We start from the raw sequence: 22,547 nt of genomic DNA, 5'->3' as shown, positions 1-22,547 counted from the left end.
TGCCAGTATGTCCTTGGAATAGACTTCTAGAAGTAGGACCATTTGATCAAACGATAACTGTGCACATATAGTTTTTTATACACTGAAAACCTGAGCTTAAAGGATAGAAAACAGCTGGAGAAAGGGGAGGGGATGACAATCAGCAGAAATGTAGAAATATATAAAATACATGATTTCAAAATACTAGAGCCTGGCTGCCACACAGTATTCCTTTTTCAGCACAGTTCAGACTCTGAGTAGAGAAAAAAAATGAAAATAAAGCAGAAGATACAGATTTGAATGACAAAATAGTCTGTTCATTCTAGTCTTAGGAAGTTGGACTTAACCTGTTAAATAGCAGGGAGTCACTGAAATTTTTTTTAGCAGGACTCCCTAGGTAGGGTTCCCTAAAACCAGATAAGCAAGGTGACTTACTGATGCGGGTCTCGTAAGTGAAGCTTGTAAGACAGTGAAAGAAGCAGAAGATGGGATGAAGCTAAGCAAAATTAAGCATTCAGCGCAATCAGCTAGTTTATTCTCAGGCTGATCCCACAGAAAGCTCTGTAATGTAAATGAAAACTCGGAGCCTCATTTTGGTTAGACATTGGTGACGCCAATCCAAGCATGTCTGGGTAGGATGGCCCCCAATGAGTTGAAACAATTCTCTGGAGACGGGTGAGTCCACAAACACCCAACTTTCACAGGAGTTGAAGGATGGGTCATACTGCCCGGCTGCTGCTGCTAAGTCGCTTCAGTCGTGTCTGACGCTGTGCGACCCCATAGACGGCAGCCCACCAGGCTCCCCCGTCCCTGGGATTCTCCAGGCCAAAACCCTGCAGTGGGTTGCCATTTCCTTCTCCAAGGCATGAAAATGAAACGTGAAAGTAAAGTCGCTCAGTTGTGTCCGACTCTTCGTGGCCCCATGGACCGCAGCCCACCAGGCTCCTCCGTTCATGGGATTTTTCAGGCAAGAGTACTGGAGTGGGTTCATACTGCCCTACTAAAGGGCAACTGAGAAGGCATCAGCCAAGTGTACTCTACGGCATTTTGAAGGGTGAATTAGAATGGTAGGAGCCTAAAGAATTAGATAAAGATATGAAAGGTATCTTTCATATAGATAAACAAGGCTGGGCACTGAAGAATTGATGATTTCAAACTGTGGTGCTGGAGAAGACTCTTTAAAGTCTCTTGGACAGCAAGGAGATCAAACCAGTCAATCCTAAAGGAAATCAACCCTGAATATTCACTGGAAGGACTGATCTGAAGCTGCAGCTCCAATACTTTGGCCACCTGATGCAAAGAACTGACTCACTGGAAAAGACCCTGATGCGGGGAAAGACTGAAGGCAGAAGGAGAAGGGGGCAACAGAGAATGAGATGGTTGAATGGCATCACCAACTCAATGGACATGAGTTTAAGCAAACTCCAGGCGACAGTGAAGGACAGGGAAGCCTGGCATGCTGCAGTCCATGGAGGCATAAAGAGTCAGACACGATTGAGTGACTGAGCAACAACATAAAATCTGAACTTGGATGGTGGCCAAGTAAGCAAAATAATGGTTTCCCAAAGATGTCCACACACTAATCCTCAAAACTGTGAATATGGTACATTAGATGGCAAAAGGGGCTTTGCATGATTAAGGTTAAAAGTGAGATAAAGGTAAAATTATTCAGATTAGCTGGATGGCCCCAGACTAATCACAGGATTCCAGAAAAGCAAACAGCTTTTCCTGGATGCAGTTAGAGAGAGATGAGACGTTGCTGGTTTTAAAGATGTAGAAAAGGGATCATGCACCAGGAATGTTGCAGCCTTTAGAAGCTGGAAAAGACAAGGTAACAGATTTTCCCTAGAACTTCAGGAAAGAATAAAGCCCTGTTAAACCCAATTTTAGCCCAGGAAGACTCATGTTTACCCTTTAAACTAAAGAATTGTAGGATAATAAATTTGTGTTATTTCAATTTGTTACAACAGCAATGGAAAACCAACACAGTGACTATGAAAAGAGAAGGGAAAGACTAATAAATAAGACTTTTATTTTTCTAAAGGTCTTAAAAATATTAGCTTCTGTTTTATTTTTCTATTTTAAGTAAAATTAATAACTCTTATAACCTTCATCAGAATTCATGAACTAAATTTAAAAGTGACAGAAAAAATAATTTCATGAAATTATAATTGAGTTAGAACATGATAGTAAAAGATCAGTATTTTATAAAAGTTAAGAAAAACAGACCTTTAGTGAACCCCCAAAATTTTAATGGTAGATTGCAAGGAAGAATATGTATTGATTTCTATTACTACATTAAAGAAATAGGTGCTAGCTCAACACATGGTGATCCTTTTTTTTTGACTACTGTTTTCTACCTGCCTGAGATTCACATTGTCTTATAGAGAAAAATGCAGGACTGTGAGCTTCATGGCCAGCAGAGGGCGCCATGAGGCAGGTTTTCCTCTCGCTTGCTCTCTCGCTCTCTCTCTCTCTCTCTCTCTCTCTCTCTTATCCAGGGGTTTTTTCCTAGGCAAACAAAGCATCCTGGCTTTGGTCCTGTAAGCCTGTGCATCCTCTGTATGACCTTGTACTCCTAAATATCAGGTTTGAAAGTAAGAGCAATATTTTTGCATTGACATAATTTTTTTCAATAAAAGCTTATTTATGATAATTGTTGGCATCTTCCTCAATAAAAATGAAAAATAATAAAATTTCCATGAAGTCTTCAACAACAGGAACATTAGGTAAGTAGTAAAAATGTGCAGTGTTATGCAACTTATTTAAATGGAAACTCTCCCAAGCTAGTGCTTTGAAGAGAGGTGAGAGGAGGGGGGGATGCATCCTGAGGAGGATATTTAAATAAGTGTCAAGACTTCCACAATTTTATCCGGTGAGGCCAAAATCCATTTTCAGTTCAAAGAATAATTAGTATGTTCTTTAGCTCACCCAAGATAGGTTAACATAGAAAGCAACCAGGCTGCAAGTCAGAGAGCCCAGGGAAAAAAGGGAAGGACAAAGTCCAAGCAATCATTCAAGCTAATTCAGGGTTCAGGCAGCCACGGCTTTGTAGAACATACTGGAGGGAGCAAATGAACCCAGAAATAGTGATAATTATGTCTTTGTACTTAGAATGAACACAAAAATAAATACAAGATAGAGATTATTAAGTTTCTACAAATTATAAGCTAAGTCACTGTATAAGATGGAGGAGACCCACTGGGGCAAATAACAGTGATGGACAGAGGAGGACTAGAAAAGCAGGACAAAGCCAAGAGACCTCATCTGTTACTTATTCTATTTGCTATGGTGATCAAACCAGTCAATCCTCAAGGAAATCAGCCCTGAATATTCATTGGAAGGACTGACTGGGAAGTTGAATCTTCAATACTTTGGCCACCTGATGCAAAAAGCCAACTCAATGAAAAAGTCCCTGATGTTACAAAAGATTGAGGGCAGGAGGAGAAGGGGTTGACAGATGATAAAAATGGTTAGATGACATCATCAACTCAATGGACATGAGTATGAGCAAACTCTGGGAGATAGTGAAAGGCAGGGAAGCCTGGTGTGCTGCAGTCCATGGGGTCGCAAGGAGTCAGACGTGACTTGGCAACTTGAACGACAACAATGGCACACAGTCAAGACCGAGTTTTGCACAGAGTTAGTATAGACTGAAATTTTAATGATTTTAAAATGTTATGACGGTTTATCATATGTGAAATAGATGGCCAGTCCAGGTTCGATGCATAAGACAGGGCACTCAAGGCCAGTGCACTGGGATGACCCTGAGTGATGGGATGGGGAAGGAGGTGGGAGGGAGGTTCAGGATCGGGGACACATGTACACCCACGGCTGATTCATGTCAATGTATGGCAAAAACCACTACAATACTGTAAAGTAATTAGCCTCCAATTAAAATAAATTTATTAATTAAAAATATGATTATTTATCAAAGTAAATCCATATTTAAAAGTACATTCACAAATTCATTTATTTAGAGAATCAGAAATATACTTTTGGTACCAAACTCAAAAGGTATAGTCTTACTTGAAATAGAAGGATACTAACTTCATTGCTTTTGTAAATTATAATTATTAACTTATAGTTTATTATTGTAAGATGTCATGATTTATATGATCTCATTTTTTTACTGTACTTTCTATCACTTTCTTTCTACCTACACATTTAGCTACCAAGCCAAATTTCAATATGTTTTCTGATTAGAGAGACATCTGGACCAATGTTCACCAAATATTTTTGACTATTTTGAGGTACTTCTCTTTTTTATAATCTGATGTCAGATTTTTTGGAAGCCAAAATAACATAAGACAGTGCAGAAGCAGATATAAAAATCCAGACATTAAGCCAGACATTAAAGAGATTTTCAAAAATGTAAACAATATCACTTTCTCACAGATATCTTGTTTTGGAAAACAAAGCATTTTTCATAAAAAGGTTATTTTTGTTAATGTATGGTTTATCACTGCTATTTTTAATGAATATATGTAAAAATTTTTATCAATTTTAACTTCTAACATGACAAATATTGGTAAATAAAACCTATACAAATTAAAGCTTTTAAAGTCCTCTACATAATTTTGGGGAGTATAAAGGGGTTCTAAGATTAAAAAAATGAGAACTTCTATTTCAATGATGCCTAAATGCATAACTTCAAATCAAACCTCTGTCATGAGCAACAACTCATATAAATATGTTACATAGACAAAGTAAACAATCCAAAAGAGAAATCTTGATGCTATCTCAACCTGCAAAATTTGCTGTTTCCCCAGGTTTTCTAATTTTGCCAAATGGCACCAAAATGTCCCTACTTGCTCATCTCCCAAACCTAGGACTCACCATTGACTGATTTCTTCTACAACTGAACTACTAGCAAGTTCCATTGACACTACCGTTAAAATATATTCCTAGTCACATCACTTTTCACCACCTTCACAACTATCACCCAGTGCAAGGGGAATATTCCCTTGGCATCTTGGAATTAAAAAAAAAAAAAAATCTTAGTAAAGTTTCCAAAGGATAGTTCTATCTCATCATCATATAGACACAGGCAGAACCCAAACAGTTTATAGAATACTAGTTTTCATTATTAGTATAGTGATTCAGTGACTACAGTGATTCAGTTTTGTCTAACTAAATTCTAAAACTCTCAACTCAGAAGAATAGGTGATATCATATATTTCATGCAATAACTTTCATAAAAGCATATAACTTTGAAAGTTTTCAAATGTTAGCACCCAAATAAATTAAATTTAAACACTTTATGTTTCCAAAACTCTTTCATTTAGACATTGGATTAAAATGTAAGTTCTATATTTTATTCTCACTAGATGGATAGTTCAACGTACCTTATCGAGTTCATCTGATATTGCAATACCTGGGAATCAAGAGAGACAAAAAAGTTTTAGAAGTAATCCTAAATAACCCAGTCTTAAAAACAAAAGTTCTATTTGTAGAACTAGTATATTTTCCATGCTATTTTTTTCTTGTTAAGGGTACTTCAAAATAATGTGGTACTTTCTTTCTACTGATGAAAACAAATTAGGAATTTAAGACAACTATAATAGCTGCTAAAACAATGGAAATGATGCAACAAAAAACAAGTAACATACTGCTTGTTAAATGCAGAACAAACTTGCAAAGACAACTGTAGAGAAATTGTCTTTATGTGGTAATGACAATCAAGTGCAGCTTAGCTTGTTACAACAGTGTTCTTTTCTAAGAACTGATTCAGATTCCTAGAGTGGTTAAAAAATTAAGGCAGAAAGATGGTTGAAGATCATGTATTTTAATTCCCTATTTTTCCAGAGGAGGACACAGACAGGGGAACTTAAAGTATTGTGTTCCGTGTTCCCTGAGATCAACAGCTTCTTGGGGCCAATGGATCAAGATTCCTCCTCACAAGCTGCCCTTCTATCCACACACTCCTTAGTCCAATTTTTGTCTCTATTATTCTTCCAAAATTGTTCTAAGTTAGTAACATAAAAGTTTTAGTCCTTAATTTATTTCTCTGTGATGACAGACTCTGTTAACTCCAGTCTTTTCTTGAAATGCATCCCTACGTTTTCTATTCTCCTTTGTCTCCTTCACAAAGATCTTCTTCTTTGGGGGGTGGGTAGTGAGTCCTTTCCTGAAAGGCCAAGGGTACTCATCCCCTTGCCTTGGCCCTGCAAAAAGAGTCTCTTCACTCATTTTTTTAGAAAGTTACCAGTTGATCTTAAAATTTTTTTTTCACACCTCAGACTTATGAATCCATTATTCATATAGACAGCAGTAATACTTCACCTGCCTAGAGTGTAGCTGAGAACTAGCAAGTAAGTCAAAAGGCCTTAATGGCCTTGTATGATCAAAATGCATGTCACACAGAACTTAAGCCTCACTCAAGAGCTAGTCCCTGCATCCTCTGACCACCGTCCATTTTAGCAGGTATCAGGAGCTTTTGCAGGGCCAAGAAATTTTACCAGTGGAAAACGAAGATGAAGAAAATGGTTGCTATGAAGACACGTTAAAGACAAAGAATGATAAAGGCTTCTTGTGAATTCTTTCAAATAATTTTATCAGCATATATAAGTATACATACAAATGCTTTATGCTGCTCTATGCACGTGTAAAACAAAATTGGAGGCACACACACTATTTTGTTATCTGTTTTGTGTATAAAACATATTTTTATATTAGTAAGTATTTTCTACAGTATCATTTTTAAAGAGTATAAAGTAGACCATTAAAATAAATTCCTTTAAAAAGTTTAAAAAAATAAAGTATACCATTGTATGAATGTGTCATGATTTATCCATTTTTCTTTCTCTAATAAAAGATACTTAATTTACAACTTTTCCTATTAACACTCCCATGGCAGGAAACAATGGAAACTTAGCTTGGACATGGCTATACACAATGAATATGTTTCCTATCCAATTTTTTTTTTTTTTACCAACTTATCCGCCACTTCAGACAGTTAGATTTTCTGAAGTACTTTCCATCCTTGATTTTTCTAAAACATTCTATCTCGATTTTCATCTTATCTCTCTGAAAACTCTTTTTCAGTGTTCTCAGCTAAAGGTTGAGATGTATGTGCCAGGTGGGTGGGCTCTTTTTCACTGTATACTAAAGATTCCCATATCTGTATCATGCAAAGGCTGTTCACCTCACACTCCCACAGAAATGTCTGAAGACTAGATAAATAAATGAACAAACAACTGCCACAATATCTGCTTCCGTTTTCACTCAGAGGCTGTTATCCTCTAACTCCTCAGGCTGTCTGTCGGAAGAGACTTTTGTAGGATGTTCATGATTGATGCACTCAAAAAGTTCTTTGTTGTTGTTGTTTTTCTCACTTGATTCCGGACAGCTATTATCAGTCACAGAGCATAAAATATCAGCCCTTTGTTCTCCCAATAGCTGGACATTTTCCCTGGAAAAGCTCCAGCCAGTGTTTCACCTGAACTGCAAACTGCAGATTGATGTCTAAATGGACTAAAGATACCCGTCCTATCACTGCCTCCCTTCAGACAGATTAGACTCAGAAAAGCTTTGGGCTCACTCCTTGTTGGCTAATCCTTTAATAGATTTCTGTCTTGTTCAGTCACTAAGTCATGTCCGACTCTTTGCGACCCCATGAACTGCAGCATGCCAGGCTTCCCTGTCCTTCACTATCTCCCAGAGTTTGCTCAAACTCATGTCCACTCAGTCAGTGATGCCATCCAACCATCTCATCCTCTGCCACCCTGCCTTCTCCTCCCGCACTGAATCTTTCCCAGCATCAGGGTCTTTTCCAATGAGTCAGCTCTTCGCATCAGGTGGCCAAAGTATTGGAGCTTCAGCTTCAGCATCAGTCCTTCCAGTGAATATTCAGGGTTGATTTCCTTTAGGATTGACTGATTCGATCTCCTTGCAGTCCAAGGGACACTCAAGCGTCTTTTCCAGAACCATAATTTGAAAGCATAAATTCTTATGACTGAGTTATGTGCTAATCACTGTACTACATGCTGGGGAGTCCAAGTCCTGGGTTCCCCTGCCTCCCCACAGTGCAGAGTCCAGTGGTCTCTGAAAGTAGATCACAGCATGTAAGTGTGCACAGAGAAAAGCATGGAATCACAGAAAGAGGGGGACAAAACCCAGTCCTGAGAAAGACAGCAGCAATAAATCATCAAGGGCATTTGAGCTGAGACTGAAGAGAGGAGCAGAAATTAGCCTGGGGCAAGTAGGACTGAGATGTCAGGGCACAGGCGCAGCATAAGCAAATATGAGAAAGGGAAGAACATCAGTGAGTGTGAAAAATTCCCCTGTTACTGGTGCATAAGTGGCCTGATGATGAGTCATGAGAGATGATACCAGACACGTGACTAAGGGTCAGAGCATGGAGAACCTTCTATGAGTTTTTTTTTTCATAAAGATTTTTTTGATGTGGACCATATTCAAAGGTTTTATTGAATTTGTTACAACATTGCTTCTGTTTCATGTTTTGGTTTTATCGCCACGAGGCACATAAGATCTTAGCTCCCCGATCAGGGATTGAATTCACATCCTCTGCATTAGAAGGGGAAGTCATAACCACTGGACCACCAGAGAAGTTTCTATGAGGTTTTAAGGAGCCACTGAATGTCTGCAACAAGCGGTGTCAGGTTTTCACTGTAGATCCAGCCCACTGACTGCAGTAAGGGCTGTTTGGAGGAACAGAGAAACAAGAGTGTGGACAGGACTGGTTATTGGTGCCTCAGACTATTTCCAGTTCTCCTGGGCTCACGAGCTGGACTACATTCCCCGCTTCCTTTGCAGTCAGTTGTAGAATGTAGGTGGCGTCATTCGTGCACTTCCACTTCGAAACATTAGAAACCACCCCTGTAATCCTCTATCGTCTCTGTCTACGTGCAGGCCCCTTGGATCAGGTGCTAAAGATGGGAGAATAACAGGGTAGAATAGTCTGTATTCCTGTCACACTCTGTTGTTGTTGTTCAGTAGCAAGTTGTGGCCAACTCTTTGCGACCCCATGGACTGCAGCATTCCAGGCTTCCCTGCCCCTCACCATCTCACTGAGTTTGCTCAAGTTCATGTCCATTGAATCTGTGATGGCATCCAATCATCTTATCCTGTCAACCCCTTCACCTCCTGCCTTCAATCCTTCCCAGTATCAGGGTTTTTTCCAGTAAGTCAGCTCTTTGCATCAGGAGGCCAAAGTACTGAAGTTTCAGCTTCTGCTTCAGCGTCAGTCCTTCCAAAGAGTATTTAGGGTTGATTTCCGTTAGGATTGACTGGTTTGATCTCCTTGCTTTCCAAGGGACTCTCAAGAGTCTTCTCCAGCATCAGGCACACTCTATGCAATGACTAAAGACTTACATGGTATTAAGCCACAGAGATGTTGGCCATGAGACTCCCCTAACATAAAGTTATGGCAAGCCCTTCAGCCACAGGCTCAATTCAGATAAGGACTACACTTGTTTTTTTCCTGTCATGGAGCAGGAATGAAATGAAATAAAAATGGAACGTCTAAATGGATAAACCAATGGTCTGGTCAGTGATGTTGAGTGTGAATTACAGGGTACTAATAGGGGCAGAGAAGAGAATCACACCCAAGAGAGAGTGTGTGCATGCTAAGTCGATTCAGTTGTGTCCAACTATGTGTGACCCCGTGGACTGTAGCCTGCCAGGCTCCTCTGTCCATTGGATTTTCCAGGCCAGAATACTGGAAAGGACTGCCATTTCCTTCTCCAGGGGATCTTCCTGACCCCGGGATTGAACCCACATCTCTTATGTCTCCTGCACTTATGAACCTGCATGGCAGGCAGGTTCTTTACCACTAGCGCCACCTGGGATGCCCCCCAAGAGAGCAGGGAAATCTCAAGACTTGGGAATTAATTATTAAATAGTTACAGACAGGGATTTCCCTGGTGGTCCAGTGGTTAAGAATCTACCCAAGAATGCAGGGGACATGAATTCAATCCCTGGTCCAGGAAGATCCCACATGCCACAGAGCAATAAGCCCCTAAGCAGCAAATACTGAGCCCATGTGCCTATAGCCTGCAACATTGAGAAGTCCACTCGCAGCAATGAAGAGCGGCCCCCGCTTCCCAAAACTCAAGAAAGCCTGTGTATAGCAACAAAGACCCAGTGAAGCCAAAAATAAATAGATAATAAACATTTTAAAAACACTCTGCCTTCTAATGCATGGGGTGCGGGTTAGATCCCTGGTTGAAGAGTTAAAATCCTAGGTGCCTCATGGCCAAAAAAAACAAAACATAGAAGCAATACTGTAACCAACTCAAAGACTTTCATAATGGCTCACATCAAAAAATCTTAAAAAAAAAAAAAAGTTAGAAATATGAGTCCAGTTTGGCTGAACCAGTAGGTAGGTGTCACTAGCTAAGATAAGGCAAGCAAAAAAAGCAGTGGTAAAGAAGGAAGTATGATCTACTCAGATAAATTGAGTTTGACATGGCAGTGGGATAGCCACCACCTTGTATAAAATCATGAACAGTCTGGATGAGAAATACACTCATCTGGGTTAGCTGTGTAGGGGTGATAATTAAGTCTGTGAGGGAGGATAAGGCTAGACACAGAGAACAGTTGGAAGAACAGAACAGAGGATGAAAAACATCTAGAGCAGCAGGAAAGAAAGAAGTGTATTAGAAAGAAACCTACAAGAAATGATGTGTAGGGCATCCAAAGACCATCAAATGAAGGCCAGGTTCCAGAAACTAAAACATCAAGGGTTTGAAGACAGACAGAGTCATCACTGGTGTTAAAACAACCAAAGCAATTTTTGCAAATGAGAAAGAGTGTTCGCTGAGTTTGACAATTTGGATTCAACTGGTGGTGACCATAGTGAGAAAAGTCTGAGCAGAATGACAGGTCCAATAATATAACTATACTGAGGAGTGAGAGGAACCCGAGCAGGCGGAGAAGATGCGCGTTAACTATTCTTTTTGAAAACTTGGATGAAAGAGGAAGAAGGAATTCTGATGCTGTCTGAGGGAACTCAACCTCAAGAGAAGGTTGTGTGTGTTTGTTTTAACATCAGAACTGTGGTGTTCATCATGGGAGCTACTCAGCAGATGGCTAACGGACATTCGAAATGTGGCTTGTCCATGCTGAGGGGTGCTGTAGAATAAAATTCACAACAGACTTCTGAAGACTCAGTATGAAAGAAAAACAATATAAAACACCTCAATAATAATTTTTAGATGGAATATAAATTAAATGATAACAATTTAGATACAGTAGGTTAATATTGTATTAAAATTAATTTTACAGGTTTCTTTTTTGCTTTTTTGTAATATGCGTATTTTGAACATATAAAATCACATGTGTGGCTCATGGTACACTTCTGTTTTGCAGGGCTCAGCTGAATTATGTTATTGGCTGTCAGGGATAAATAGTAATAACACTAATAATATCTGTGGCAGGCAGAAATCAGGACAGCTCCCAAGATACACACCTGTGCAGTCTTTTCCTTTTGAGTCTGCATGGTGGAACCACTGAAGATGAAAGGGTATCTCTCTCTTGATTTGGTTACTAAACAGCAGACTGAGTAAATCCGAAGTAAATCCTGGTGGTCCTGACCTAATCAGATGAGCCTTTTAAAAGAAGGCAAAGCTTCCCCAGTGGCCTCAAGGAAGAAACAGCTCATTGTTGTTGTGAGAGGAGGAGACCACAAGGCAAGACCTGGGAATGAGCTAAGAACACTCCGGCCAAGAGCCAATGAGAAAAAAAGGGGACTCAGTGTTGCAAGAGCAAGCACTGAATTTGACCAACAATGTGTATGAGCTTAGAAGACCCAGGAGTGACCCCAGCCCCCACCAGCACCTTAATTTCAGCTTGCCCAGACCCTGAGCAGAGGACCCAACTAACCTGCACTCAAACTCCCGAAAGAAACACAAAAATAGTAAGATAATAAATTTGTACTTTTTAAAGCTACTAAGTTTCTGGTAATTTGTTAAACAATAATAGAAATGGAATGTTATATCTAACGTTTGTGCTGTGTGTGATGTGCTTAATCAGTCAGTCATGTCCAACTCTTTGAGACCCCATGGACCATAGTCCACCAGGCTCCTCTGTCCATGGAATTCTCCAGGCAAGAATACTGGAGTGGGCTGCCATGCTCTCCTCCAGGGGATCTTCCCAACCCAGGGATCGAACCCAGGTCTCCCACATTGCAGGCAGATTCTTTACTGACTGAGCCACCAGGGAAGCCCAAGAATACTGGAATAGGTAGCCTATCCCTTCTCTAAGGGAATCTTCCTGACCCAGGAATCAAACCAGGGTCTCCTGCACTGTAGGCGAATTCTTTACCAGCTTAGCTATCAGGAACGCCCCCTATATAATGTTTAATTGGCAGTTATTTCATACCAGGCATGATATTAAACACTTTAGACACAACATCTCATGTGATTGTCATAAAACCTTCAGAAATAGTACCATGATTATTCCAACTTTACAGTAGAGGTGACAAAAACCCAGGAAGGTTTATTCCCAAGGTCATGAAACTAATATTTGGTACTATTCCAGGCCACTCAAACTATTCTAACATATCTACCTTGAGGTAAGGAACACAGCATGAAGAGGGTCACAAGTCATGTCTGACTTTAAGATAAAGCATTACACTGAGAGGTTTGCAAAAAGCCAGAAAAAGAGCATGGTACAGTTGCTACTGATACACAATTCCTATCTGCAAACTGGAGAGAATTTCAAATCTTTCCTGTTATTATTTGAAAGAGTGAGAGAGGGAGAAGGAAGGAGGGGGTTGCATTTAAGTCTGTATAAGCTGACAGCTGTAGAGATGAGATAATTCTACCATTTTGAGGGATATAAATGATTTTTTGCTGTCAATCTCTACTAATAACAAATACTTTAAATAATGTATTATGTTTTAGGAAGTAAAACTAGGATAAAGCAAAGACCAGCCTTACCAGAGAGAATTCTATCAGAGACTGTATGAAAATTAGGCACTCACTAAAAACTTCCAACCTTTCCATGGTACAGGAAAACAGTCCACAATAATAAGACAAGGAACATTCCTTTTGACTGTAATTGGAGGAAAGATTCCATTCCCTAACTCTTCCTATTAAATAAAACAATGGTTAATAAAGTCACCACTATTTTAGAGAAAGAGTTACCAAGTGAAAGTCTATTATAAAAGTCAAACAAGATCAAACAGGAATGAATTGACATCTAGCTTCAGGAAGATGGATGAACAGTTTGAGATTTTAGTTCAATTCTGGGCAGCGAGATCACTAAATAAACATTGTGCTCAGGCGTGTTCCCTCATGTCCAACTCTCTGCAGCCCCTCAAACTGTAACCCACCAGGCTCCTCAGGCCACGGACTTTCCCAGGCAAGAATACTGGAGTGAGTTGCCATTTCCTTCCCCAAGGGATCTTCCTGACCCAGGGATCAAACCCACAACTCCTTCGTCATCTACACTCAGGCATATTCTTTACTGCTGAGCCACTGGGGATATTTCTACTAATTTACAATGATCATCTCAGGTGAACTGGTAACCGAGTAGTTAGACACATGTTGGACATAAGACAAGAAGTTAATATTAAATCTCAGAGAGCAAAAATCACAGAAACTCAAGTCATCCAAGAAAGTAGCCTTTTGTTCCAAAAGAGACTCAGAAACTTACCCAGAGAAATAAGCAACCTCTCCCTGTGTGACCAACTGCTCCCTTACCCCACATAAACATCACCATTACTGCCACAAAAAACAGAGCCCCTTTATAATGATCAAGTGACACCAAAGCATACACACACACACACACATATACACATACAGACCCACACTAAAGCCTCTGACATATTAATAGGTAAGGTTCTTTTCATGAAGATAATAATTAGCTGAAAACTCATTTTATCATTATTCGGTCCAAAAGTAAACCTAGCCAAAAGCAGGATTTTCTTGAATCTCAACCAAAGAGCTCCTACTAATGGCAAAATTATGAGAATCTATCAGAAGCCAAGTTAACATTGAGACAGGCTAACTACACAAAGGTTAAGTAAAAAATCTAGTGGCTCTGGTGAATTATAAATTAAGAAGTATGAAAAAGCAAAATCTCTCTATAAAAAACCATAAAACAATAAAATATAGTATATAAATATATAATTATAGTATAGCATAATATATAAACACATAGATAGTCATATAAACAATTCTCCCAAAATATAATAAGGGAAATTTTTAACTTGGAAAAAATATCAAGAAACTAGTAACACTGCTATTTTAAAAAACAGACTGATCCTAAAACATAATCTACTAGAATTTACTAGTATTCTAGTTTAATATGAATCTTTAATATGCTATCACACCAAAAGAAAATTTTAGTGAGACTATAGCATTATGTTTCCAGAGATGCCTAATTTTTAAAATTGAAAGATATTTAAGAACCAGAGAAAGACAGAAATACTTTGAACTCACTACAAAAACTGCAAAGTGTATACATATATATATTTACATATAAATATATATTTTATGTATATACTATACTATATATATAGAATGCATTGATCAAATCAAATATTTGTCTACCTGAAATATATCATTTTAAACATTCCCACCCATCAGAAGAAGGAGATGGAACCACGTCTTCCTGATCTGGAGATGCGAGGACCAAGGCTCATACAGGTTTAATGATAGGTATAATGATTTATCTAAGGTTATTAACCTCATAGGTGGCAAAACTGTTAACTCAGGCCCTTGGATTATAGATCACTGCTTTTACAAAAAGGTATATTGCTAGGTTATGAGAGGATTCTAAGAAGAATCTGGCCCAGTCACTATTAAGAAGTTTAGAGACATCAAAAACTCAAGGAAGCAACGGGTTTGTGCATGAACTGGGATGACACACACAGGGTTCAGAAGAGAAGAATGAATAAGACACCATTAGGTGTACAGCTGACCTGGGTAATGAACAGAGGCCTTGGAGGGAGATGAGAGTCAAACAGCCGTTGTGGGGAGGGGGCTATAGCTCTTCCTACTCTATATAACCGGTCTTCCCACGAATCCACGTAACACGCACGATCGGTCCTCACATCCAATCTCATGCTCCAGAACTCTACAGCCGCTCATGGAATTATAATGAGGATGTTGGAAGTAGGTTATTGGTAATGGTAATGAATGTTTCTACTTTAATATTGGTTAGGAATTCCAATTACAATCAAGTAAATGAACTTACTTCGAGAGAGATTCTCAAGGGCTTTTCCCAGTTTCTTGCTCTCTTGAAGGATGTGGTTCAATTCATCAAAATCACGGCTTTCTGGTTTAGTCCGCCAGTTCCACTTAGGATGATCTACTGACCTTGGCACTATGTTTAAAAAAAACGATTACTTCATAAGCATGCTACAGAATGATAAAAACTTACTATTCATCATTATGTGAAAGACTGTCTCAAGATCAGTGTACAGAATAAAAATGGTTTTTGGAAATAGTTCTTTTGTGAGCAAACAGAAGCGAAGTTATGAAGCTGGATTTTAAGAAATGTTTTAACTAAACAAGTAAAGGAAGTGTGACAATGTTTATAGAAAAAAGAAATTTCAAGCACTGATTTAACACTAGTAATTCATATAAATTAAGGAATAACACAAGCAAAGTATGTTATATTATGTTTCGGCAGCTTAAAAATAACTGCTACCTTCTTCATGAGCAATTTGTTAAATGTTTTTAAGACATTCCTGCTGTCTTCTGATAAAACAAGACTGAATACTTATATTTACCTTCACTTTCCCTCAAGTTCTCACTAAAATTATATTATTGGTGCTTTTCTTTTGTCAAAGAATTGGCTAAACAAAGAAAGAAGACAATACATTTTTAAAGGAAGATGCAAAATGAACTGATGAGTGACAAGTGGATTTAACAAGGTAGAGAAAACTGAAATCTACACCTTGAAGATAGAGATACCAAAAAAGTGAACATTTCATACCATTTAAACATTAAAGTATCAATCAAGGAGGACCAAGGCCAAAATAATAAGAATAGAAAAACATAATTGCCTTCCAGATTAGAAGGATCCATTAAATGTCCAGTATAATGCAAGGCTGTGCTGTGTTTAGTCACTCGGTTGTGTCCAACTCTTTATGACCCCATGGACTGTGGCCCTCCAGGCCATGAAATTCTCTAGGCAAGAATACTAAAGTGGGTAACCTTTACCTTCTCCAGGGATCATCCCAACCCAGGGATCCAACTGAGGTCTCCCACATTGCAGGCAGATTCTTCACCATCTGAGCCACCAGGGAAGCCCAAGAATACTGGAGTGGGTAGCCTATCCCTTCTCCAGGGGATCTTCCCGACCCAGGAATTCAACCATTGTCTCCTAATTGCAGGTGGATTCTTTACCAGCTGAGCTACCAGGGAAGCCCATAATTCAAGACACATTATCACAAAATTTTACAACAGTGGTAATAAAGAAAACATCTTTAAAAGCTTTCAGAGACAAAAATAGCAAACCAAATTATCATTTGATTTCTCAGCAGCAATGCTTGGCCTCAGAAGACACAGGAGAAGTTCCTTCAAATTTTTAACTGAAGATTACTTCTAACCTAGAATTTTATTTATTTATTTTTTTAATTTAGAATTTTACACCCAACTAAAATGAGCTTCCCTGGTGGCTCAGAGGGTAAAGCATCTGCCCACTATGTAGGAAACCTGGATTCGATACCTGAGTCAGAAAGATCCCCTGGAGAAGGAAATAGCAACCCACTCCAGTATTCTTGCCTGGAGAATCCCATGGACAGAGGAGCCTGGTAGGATACAGTCCACGGGGTCACAAAGAGTCGGACACAACTGAGCGACTTCACTTCACACTTTACTTTAAGGGTCAATCGGGTTTCCCAGGTGGTGCCAGTGGTAAAGAACCCAGCTGGCAATGCAGGAGACATAGAAGACGAGAGTTCAATCCCGGGGCCAGGAAATCCCCTGGAGGAGGGCATGGCAACCCACTCCAGTATTCTTGCCTGGAGAATCCCATGCACAGAGGAGCCTGGTGGGCTACAGTCCATAAGACCGCAAAGAGTCAGACACGACTGAAGAGACTCAGCACACAGCACAAAGAGTCAGTCAAGATACTTGAGAGGACTCAAAAAATGCACCTGGCAAGCACTCTTTTTCAGAAAGCTCCTAGTGGAGGTCCTCCACAAAAATAAGTAAGCCCCAAACTGGAATGAGTTGAGATTCAGGAAACAGATAATCCTCCATAAGAGGAAAGAAAACATAAGCCTCAGGATGACAGGTAAAGGATTGTCTCAGCAGACAGCTGAGGAAAAGAATGGAAACCAAGGAGTTAAGACTGGAACAAGAGGACAAAGGACTACAGGAGAGAAGTCTCTAAGACTTTTTAAATGAAATAAAGTATAAAATATAAATTAAAGTAAGATAGAAGAACACGATGTGTTTTAGTTATTGAAAGTTTTAATATTTTAAGGCACGTTTTCATGAAGTATTAGTGATGGGTACAGAGAAAGCAAAGCAAGCAGAAAACAAGCCAATTATTGATTCTAGAAACAAAAGTTGGCTTTCTTATGATTCTACTATGAAAAAGGCTAATTAACACAATCATAAAAATATCAGTGCAGAGTATACATCAACCAACATTTGAAATATCTGCCTGCCTGTACTGTGAGAATGTGATGGGTCTTGGGAATAAAGCACATGTCTTAGAGAGAGGTCAAGAGATGATGCTTCAAATTTAAAAGCTAAAAGAGAACTATGCAAGTATCTTCTATGTTTAGATATATAGATCTGCATGCCAAAAGAAACATCTAAGAGTTAAAAGTGGGTCCACAATAGAAGCAGAACAAGAAGAAAAGAAGGACACTTGTCTTATGGTATTAATTTGCTCTTTATACCATATATGTCTATGTTTGATAAAAATAAAATAATTTTAAAATATTTACATGGTAAGGTTATAGGAAAAATACTCTCAACCTACTGAAAAATTTCTTCAGCCACCTTTTTAGAAGTAATTCAGAAATATTTATTATAATAGAACATATACTGACGCTCTGACTCAGCAATATTATTTCTGATAAATTATAATACATAAATTAAAAGACTCATAGTTATGTATATAATGTAAAAAGAGGTTTATTTTATCAGAAAGTGCATGATAATTGTTTATTTCACCAAACAGTTTGTGGTTGTAAAACTCTGTAAATAATCTATAAAACTAAATGCACTTTACAGGGGAATAAACAAATTATGGCATATTCACACTATGGTACAGGTATGTATTTATGAAAATATACAACATAGATCTAAGTTCATTTGCATGGAGATATATCCATAACACATTTTAAAACAGTAAAAACAAGTTGCTTAGGAATGTGTACAGTTTAAAGCCAGTTTCATAAAGCAAATCAACTCCCACGTATTTTATGTTAGTTTAGACAAAGAAAAGGATGCAAAAGAATGTAAATCATTTCAAAGGATGTGAAAAGATACAAACTATTTCCGGGGGAGTAGCATATGAAATGGCTGATGGGAGAGAATCTATCTTTCTACATGTTTGTATCTTTTTCATTGTCATTATAAGCAATATTTAAAGATTTATTTAAATTAAAGAAGTAATTACTTCTATAACTTAAATATACCTAAACTAAAAACATGCATCTGTCTCCTCTGTGTTTCTTTGTTTAAGGGACTCTGGGATGGAGATGTCAGCTAACATCAGTATCCCAGTTTTCAAGCAGTGGAGCGGGGAAGCAGCGATCGTGATCAATGGTTCTAGAAAAGACCTTAAAGCATGCACCTATTACCCCACAGGTAATACCCCAGGAGTTCCCAGGGGGCAAGCTCAGGCACAGGGAAGAGAAACTCAGAAGAGGAGGCAGAGAAAACTGTACTTGTACCAGATCCTTTACAACACTTACTGGTACTTTTGTTAGCCCTTTTAAAAGTAATTTCTCTAAACTGCATCATTATATTATCTAACTTTTCTTAAAATTACCATATCCTATCAAATAAAAAAAATAAGAACATAGTCTTTTTTAAAAAAAATCAGTCCCAATCAACCTCCCCAGATAATCATGAGCCATGCCCCGCTGCCCACCCCAGCAGACTTTACAGAACACCACTTGAATGCCCTCATGGGCAAACTCAGATGAGACCAGCAGAACTACGCAGCCAATTTGCAGAACCCTGAGAAACTATAATTTGTTGTTTACAACCATGGAATTTGGAGGAGGTTATATGTAGGACTATAGAGAAATGATATGACATCCAAGTTCTTTCCCTCAGGAACTTTCAAGAGAAACTAAGACAAATTTCTTTCTATAGTTCTGTAGCTTGTGACAATGTGCTACATATGTGATATTCAATTTATCATGGGATCCAAATCTAGGACAAGGAAGGCCACAGGATAATCATGGTCTAATCAACTACACTGGATGATTTCAGAAGATGTTTTGATAACTAATGGAAGGTGATTTGGGAGTCATCAGCCCAGTTTACAGACTCCAGGTGAGAATCTGTAAAGGTTTCTAATAAATTAAAAACCTTGCTTAGGTAATACTTAGTATTAAAATTCAGGGCTACAGTTTATATGGTCTAAAAAATGTCCTCAGGAGAAATGGATAACAATAGAATGGTATAAACAACAGAACATTAATATGATCCATACAAGGTGAAACAATCTGAGATTAGGGACAACCTGTAATATCACTGAGATAAAACACATTCCCAGATCACAGCACAAACCCATCCACAGCACCATATAAATGGTCATGCTCCATTCATTCATAAAGAGGTCACTACTTCACAAACAGCCTACTGTATACTGAGCAGAGCCTATTTTGAACAACATTAATCAAATCAGAATTAATTTAATCCTGATATCTCCACCAATAGTTTTCATCTGTGGGTCAAATAATAAACTTACTATTCTCTCCAAATGACTTTTAATATATTGTTTATCCATTTCTTTTGAACCAAAATAATTTCAATTATTTAGATCTTTTAACTCTGTTTTCTAAAAATTTAATAAATGCTAGTATTCTTTCCTGAAACTTCCTCCCAAGTACTTTACCTTCATTTATAATATGTCAGGAGATTTCCCAGTACTATAGTTATGATATACCTAAAGTTGATTATAGTGAATTTATTATTTCATGTCTCTTGCCTTCTGCATTTCCATACTATGATATTTCAGACATTGCATTGCCATATATATTCTCTTGTATCTATGCAATTTATGTTTTCCATACACAGTCTTTTCATTTTTTTCTTAAAATTTTAACAAATATACAGCTATTCCTCTTTTCATCAGTTCAGTTCAGTTGCTCAGTCATGTCCGACTCTTTGTAACTCCATGAATCGCAGCACACCAGGCCTCCCTGTCCATCACCAACTCCCAGAGTTTACTCAAACTCATGTCCATGGAGTCGGTGATGCCATCCAGCCATCTCATCCTCTGTCATCCCCTTCTCCTCCTGCCCCCAATCCCTCCCAGCATCACGGTCTTTTCCAAAGAGTCAACTCTTCGCACGAGGTGGCCAAAGTATTGGAGTTTCAGCTTCAGCATCAGTCCTTCCAATGAACACCCAGGACTGATCTCCTTTAGGATGGACTGGTTGGATCTCCTTGCAGTCCAAGGGACTCTCAAGAGTCCAGCACCATAGTTCAAAAGCATCAATTCTTCGGCATTCAGCTTTCTTCACAGTTCAACTCTCATATCCATACATGACCACTGGAAAAACCATAGCCTTGACTAGATGGATCTTTGTTGGCAAGGTAATGTCTCTGCTTTTTAATATGCTGTCTAGGTTGGTCATAACTTTCCTTCCAAGGAGTAAGCGTCTTTTAATTTCATGGCTGCAATCACCATCTGCAGTGATTTTGGAGCCCCAAAAAATAAAGTCTGACACTGTATCCACTGTCTCCCCATGTATTTCTCATGAAGTGATGGAACCAGATGCCATGATCTTAGTTTTCTGAATGTTGAGCTTTAAGCCAACTTTTTCACTCTCCTCTTTCACTTTCCTCAAGAGGCTTTTTAGTTCATCTTCACTTTCTGCCATAAGGGTGGTGTCATCTGCATATCTGAGGTTATTGATATTTCTCCTGGCAATCTTGATTCCAGCTTGTGCTTCTTCCAGCCCAGCGTTTCTCATGATGTACTTTGCATATAAGTTAAATAAGCAGGGTGACAATATACAGCCTTGACATACTCCTTTTCCATTGGAACCAGTCTGTTGTTCCATGTCCAGTTCTAACTTTTGCTTCCTGACCTGCATATAGGTTTCTCAAGAGGCAGGTCAAGTGGTCTGGTATTCCCATCTCTTTCAGAATTTTCTACAGTTCATTGTGATCCACACAGTCAAAGGCTTTGGCGTAGTCAATAAAGCAGAAATAGATGTTTTTCTGGAACTCTCTTGCTTTTTCGATGATCCAGCGGATGTTGGCAATTTGATCTCTGGTTCCTCTGCCTTTTCTAAAACCAGCTTGAACATCTGGAAGTTCATGGTTCAGTATTGTTGAAGCCTGGCTTGTAGAATTTTGAGCATTACTTTACTAGCGTGTGAGATGAGTGCAATTGTGCGGTAGTTTTAGCATTCTTTGGCATTGCCTTTCTTTGGGACTGGAATGAAAACTGACCTTTTCCAGTCCTGTGGCCACTGCTGAGTTTTCCAAATTTGCTGGCATATTGAATGCAGTACTTTCACAGCATCATCTTTCAGGATTTGAAATAGCTCAACTGGAATTCCATCACCTCCACTAGCTTTGTTCGTAGTGATGCTTTCTAAGGCCGACTTGACTTCATATTCCAGGCTGTCTGGCTTTAGGTGAGTGGTCACACCATCGTGATTATCTGGGTCATGAAGATCTTTTTTGTACAGTTCTTCTGTGTATTGTTGCCACCTCTTCTTAATATTTGTTAGGTCCATAGCATTTCTGTCCTTTATCGAACCCATCTTTGAGTGAAATGTTCCCTTGGTATCTCTAATTTTCTTGAAGAGATCTCTAGTCTTTCCCATTCTGTTGTTTTCCTCTATTTCTTTGCATTGATCTCTGAGGAAGGCTTTCTTATATCTCCCTGCTATTCTTTGGAACTCTGCATTCAAATGGGAATATCTTTCCTTTTCTCCTTTGCTTTTCACTTCTCTTCTTTTCACAGCTATTTGTAAGGCCTCTTTGCATATGCTGTGCTAAATGAAACATTAAAAAATGAGAAATCTCTGCCAAATACAAGAGCATAAATAAAAATACTGAGAACTGGTTCTAGTTTTGGGTTTTAACTGAAGTTAATGTACTTACCTCAATTTTCTCATCTGGATCACAAATTTGAAATGGCTATAAAAGAATCAGTATACACTATCATGTATAGGGAATTGATAGACAAATGTTTTTCTGGACCCTTCTGCCAGGACTCTACTGACCATCCTCAACCATTCTATCAGAACCACCACTACACCAGGTAAATAGTAAAAATGCTTCAACCACATAGGAAAAACTTCAGTGAACTCTCTTTGTCATAATTTCCTTTAGTTGTGACAATTCACAATTGAAAATTACAACAATAATATTATCTTGCAGATCTTTGTAGCTATACTAGCTTGCATTGTGTGATGTGCTCTTTTTTTGTTA

The 22,547-nt window shown here is 38.6% G+C and overlaps 1 protein-coding gene across 2 annotated transcripts in view; it reads right to left on the bottom strand.

The window, feature by feature from the left end:
* The window catches only part of C21H8orf34 (chromosome 21 C8orf34 homolog), a 357,039-nt gene that overhangs the window by 243,284 nt on the left and 91,208 nt on the right, over window positions 1-22,547 (bottom strand). For both annotated transcript variants that reach the window (XM_061123439.1, XM_061123440.1), the window contains exons 4-5: window positions 15,148-15,276; window positions 5,328-5,356 (exon numbers count right to left, since the gene is read on the bottom strand). In XM_061123439.1, the coding sequence (XP_060979422.1) occupies window positions 5,328-5,356; window positions 15,148-15,276 (158 nt within the window). The remainder of the gene's footprint in view (window positions 1-5,327; window positions 5,357-15,147; window positions 15,277-22,547) is intronic.

This window comes from Dama dama, chromosome 21 (genome assembly GCF_033118175.1).
Source record: "Dama dama isolate Ldn47 chromosome 21, ASM3311817v1, whole genome shotgun sequence".
In the NCBI taxonomy this organism is placed as follows: Eukaryota; Metazoa; Chordata; class Mammalia; order Artiodactyla; family Cervidae; genus Dama; species Dama dama.
Note: the sequence above shows the minus strand (reverse complement) of the source record. Positions and strands in the feature narration are given on the sequence as shown.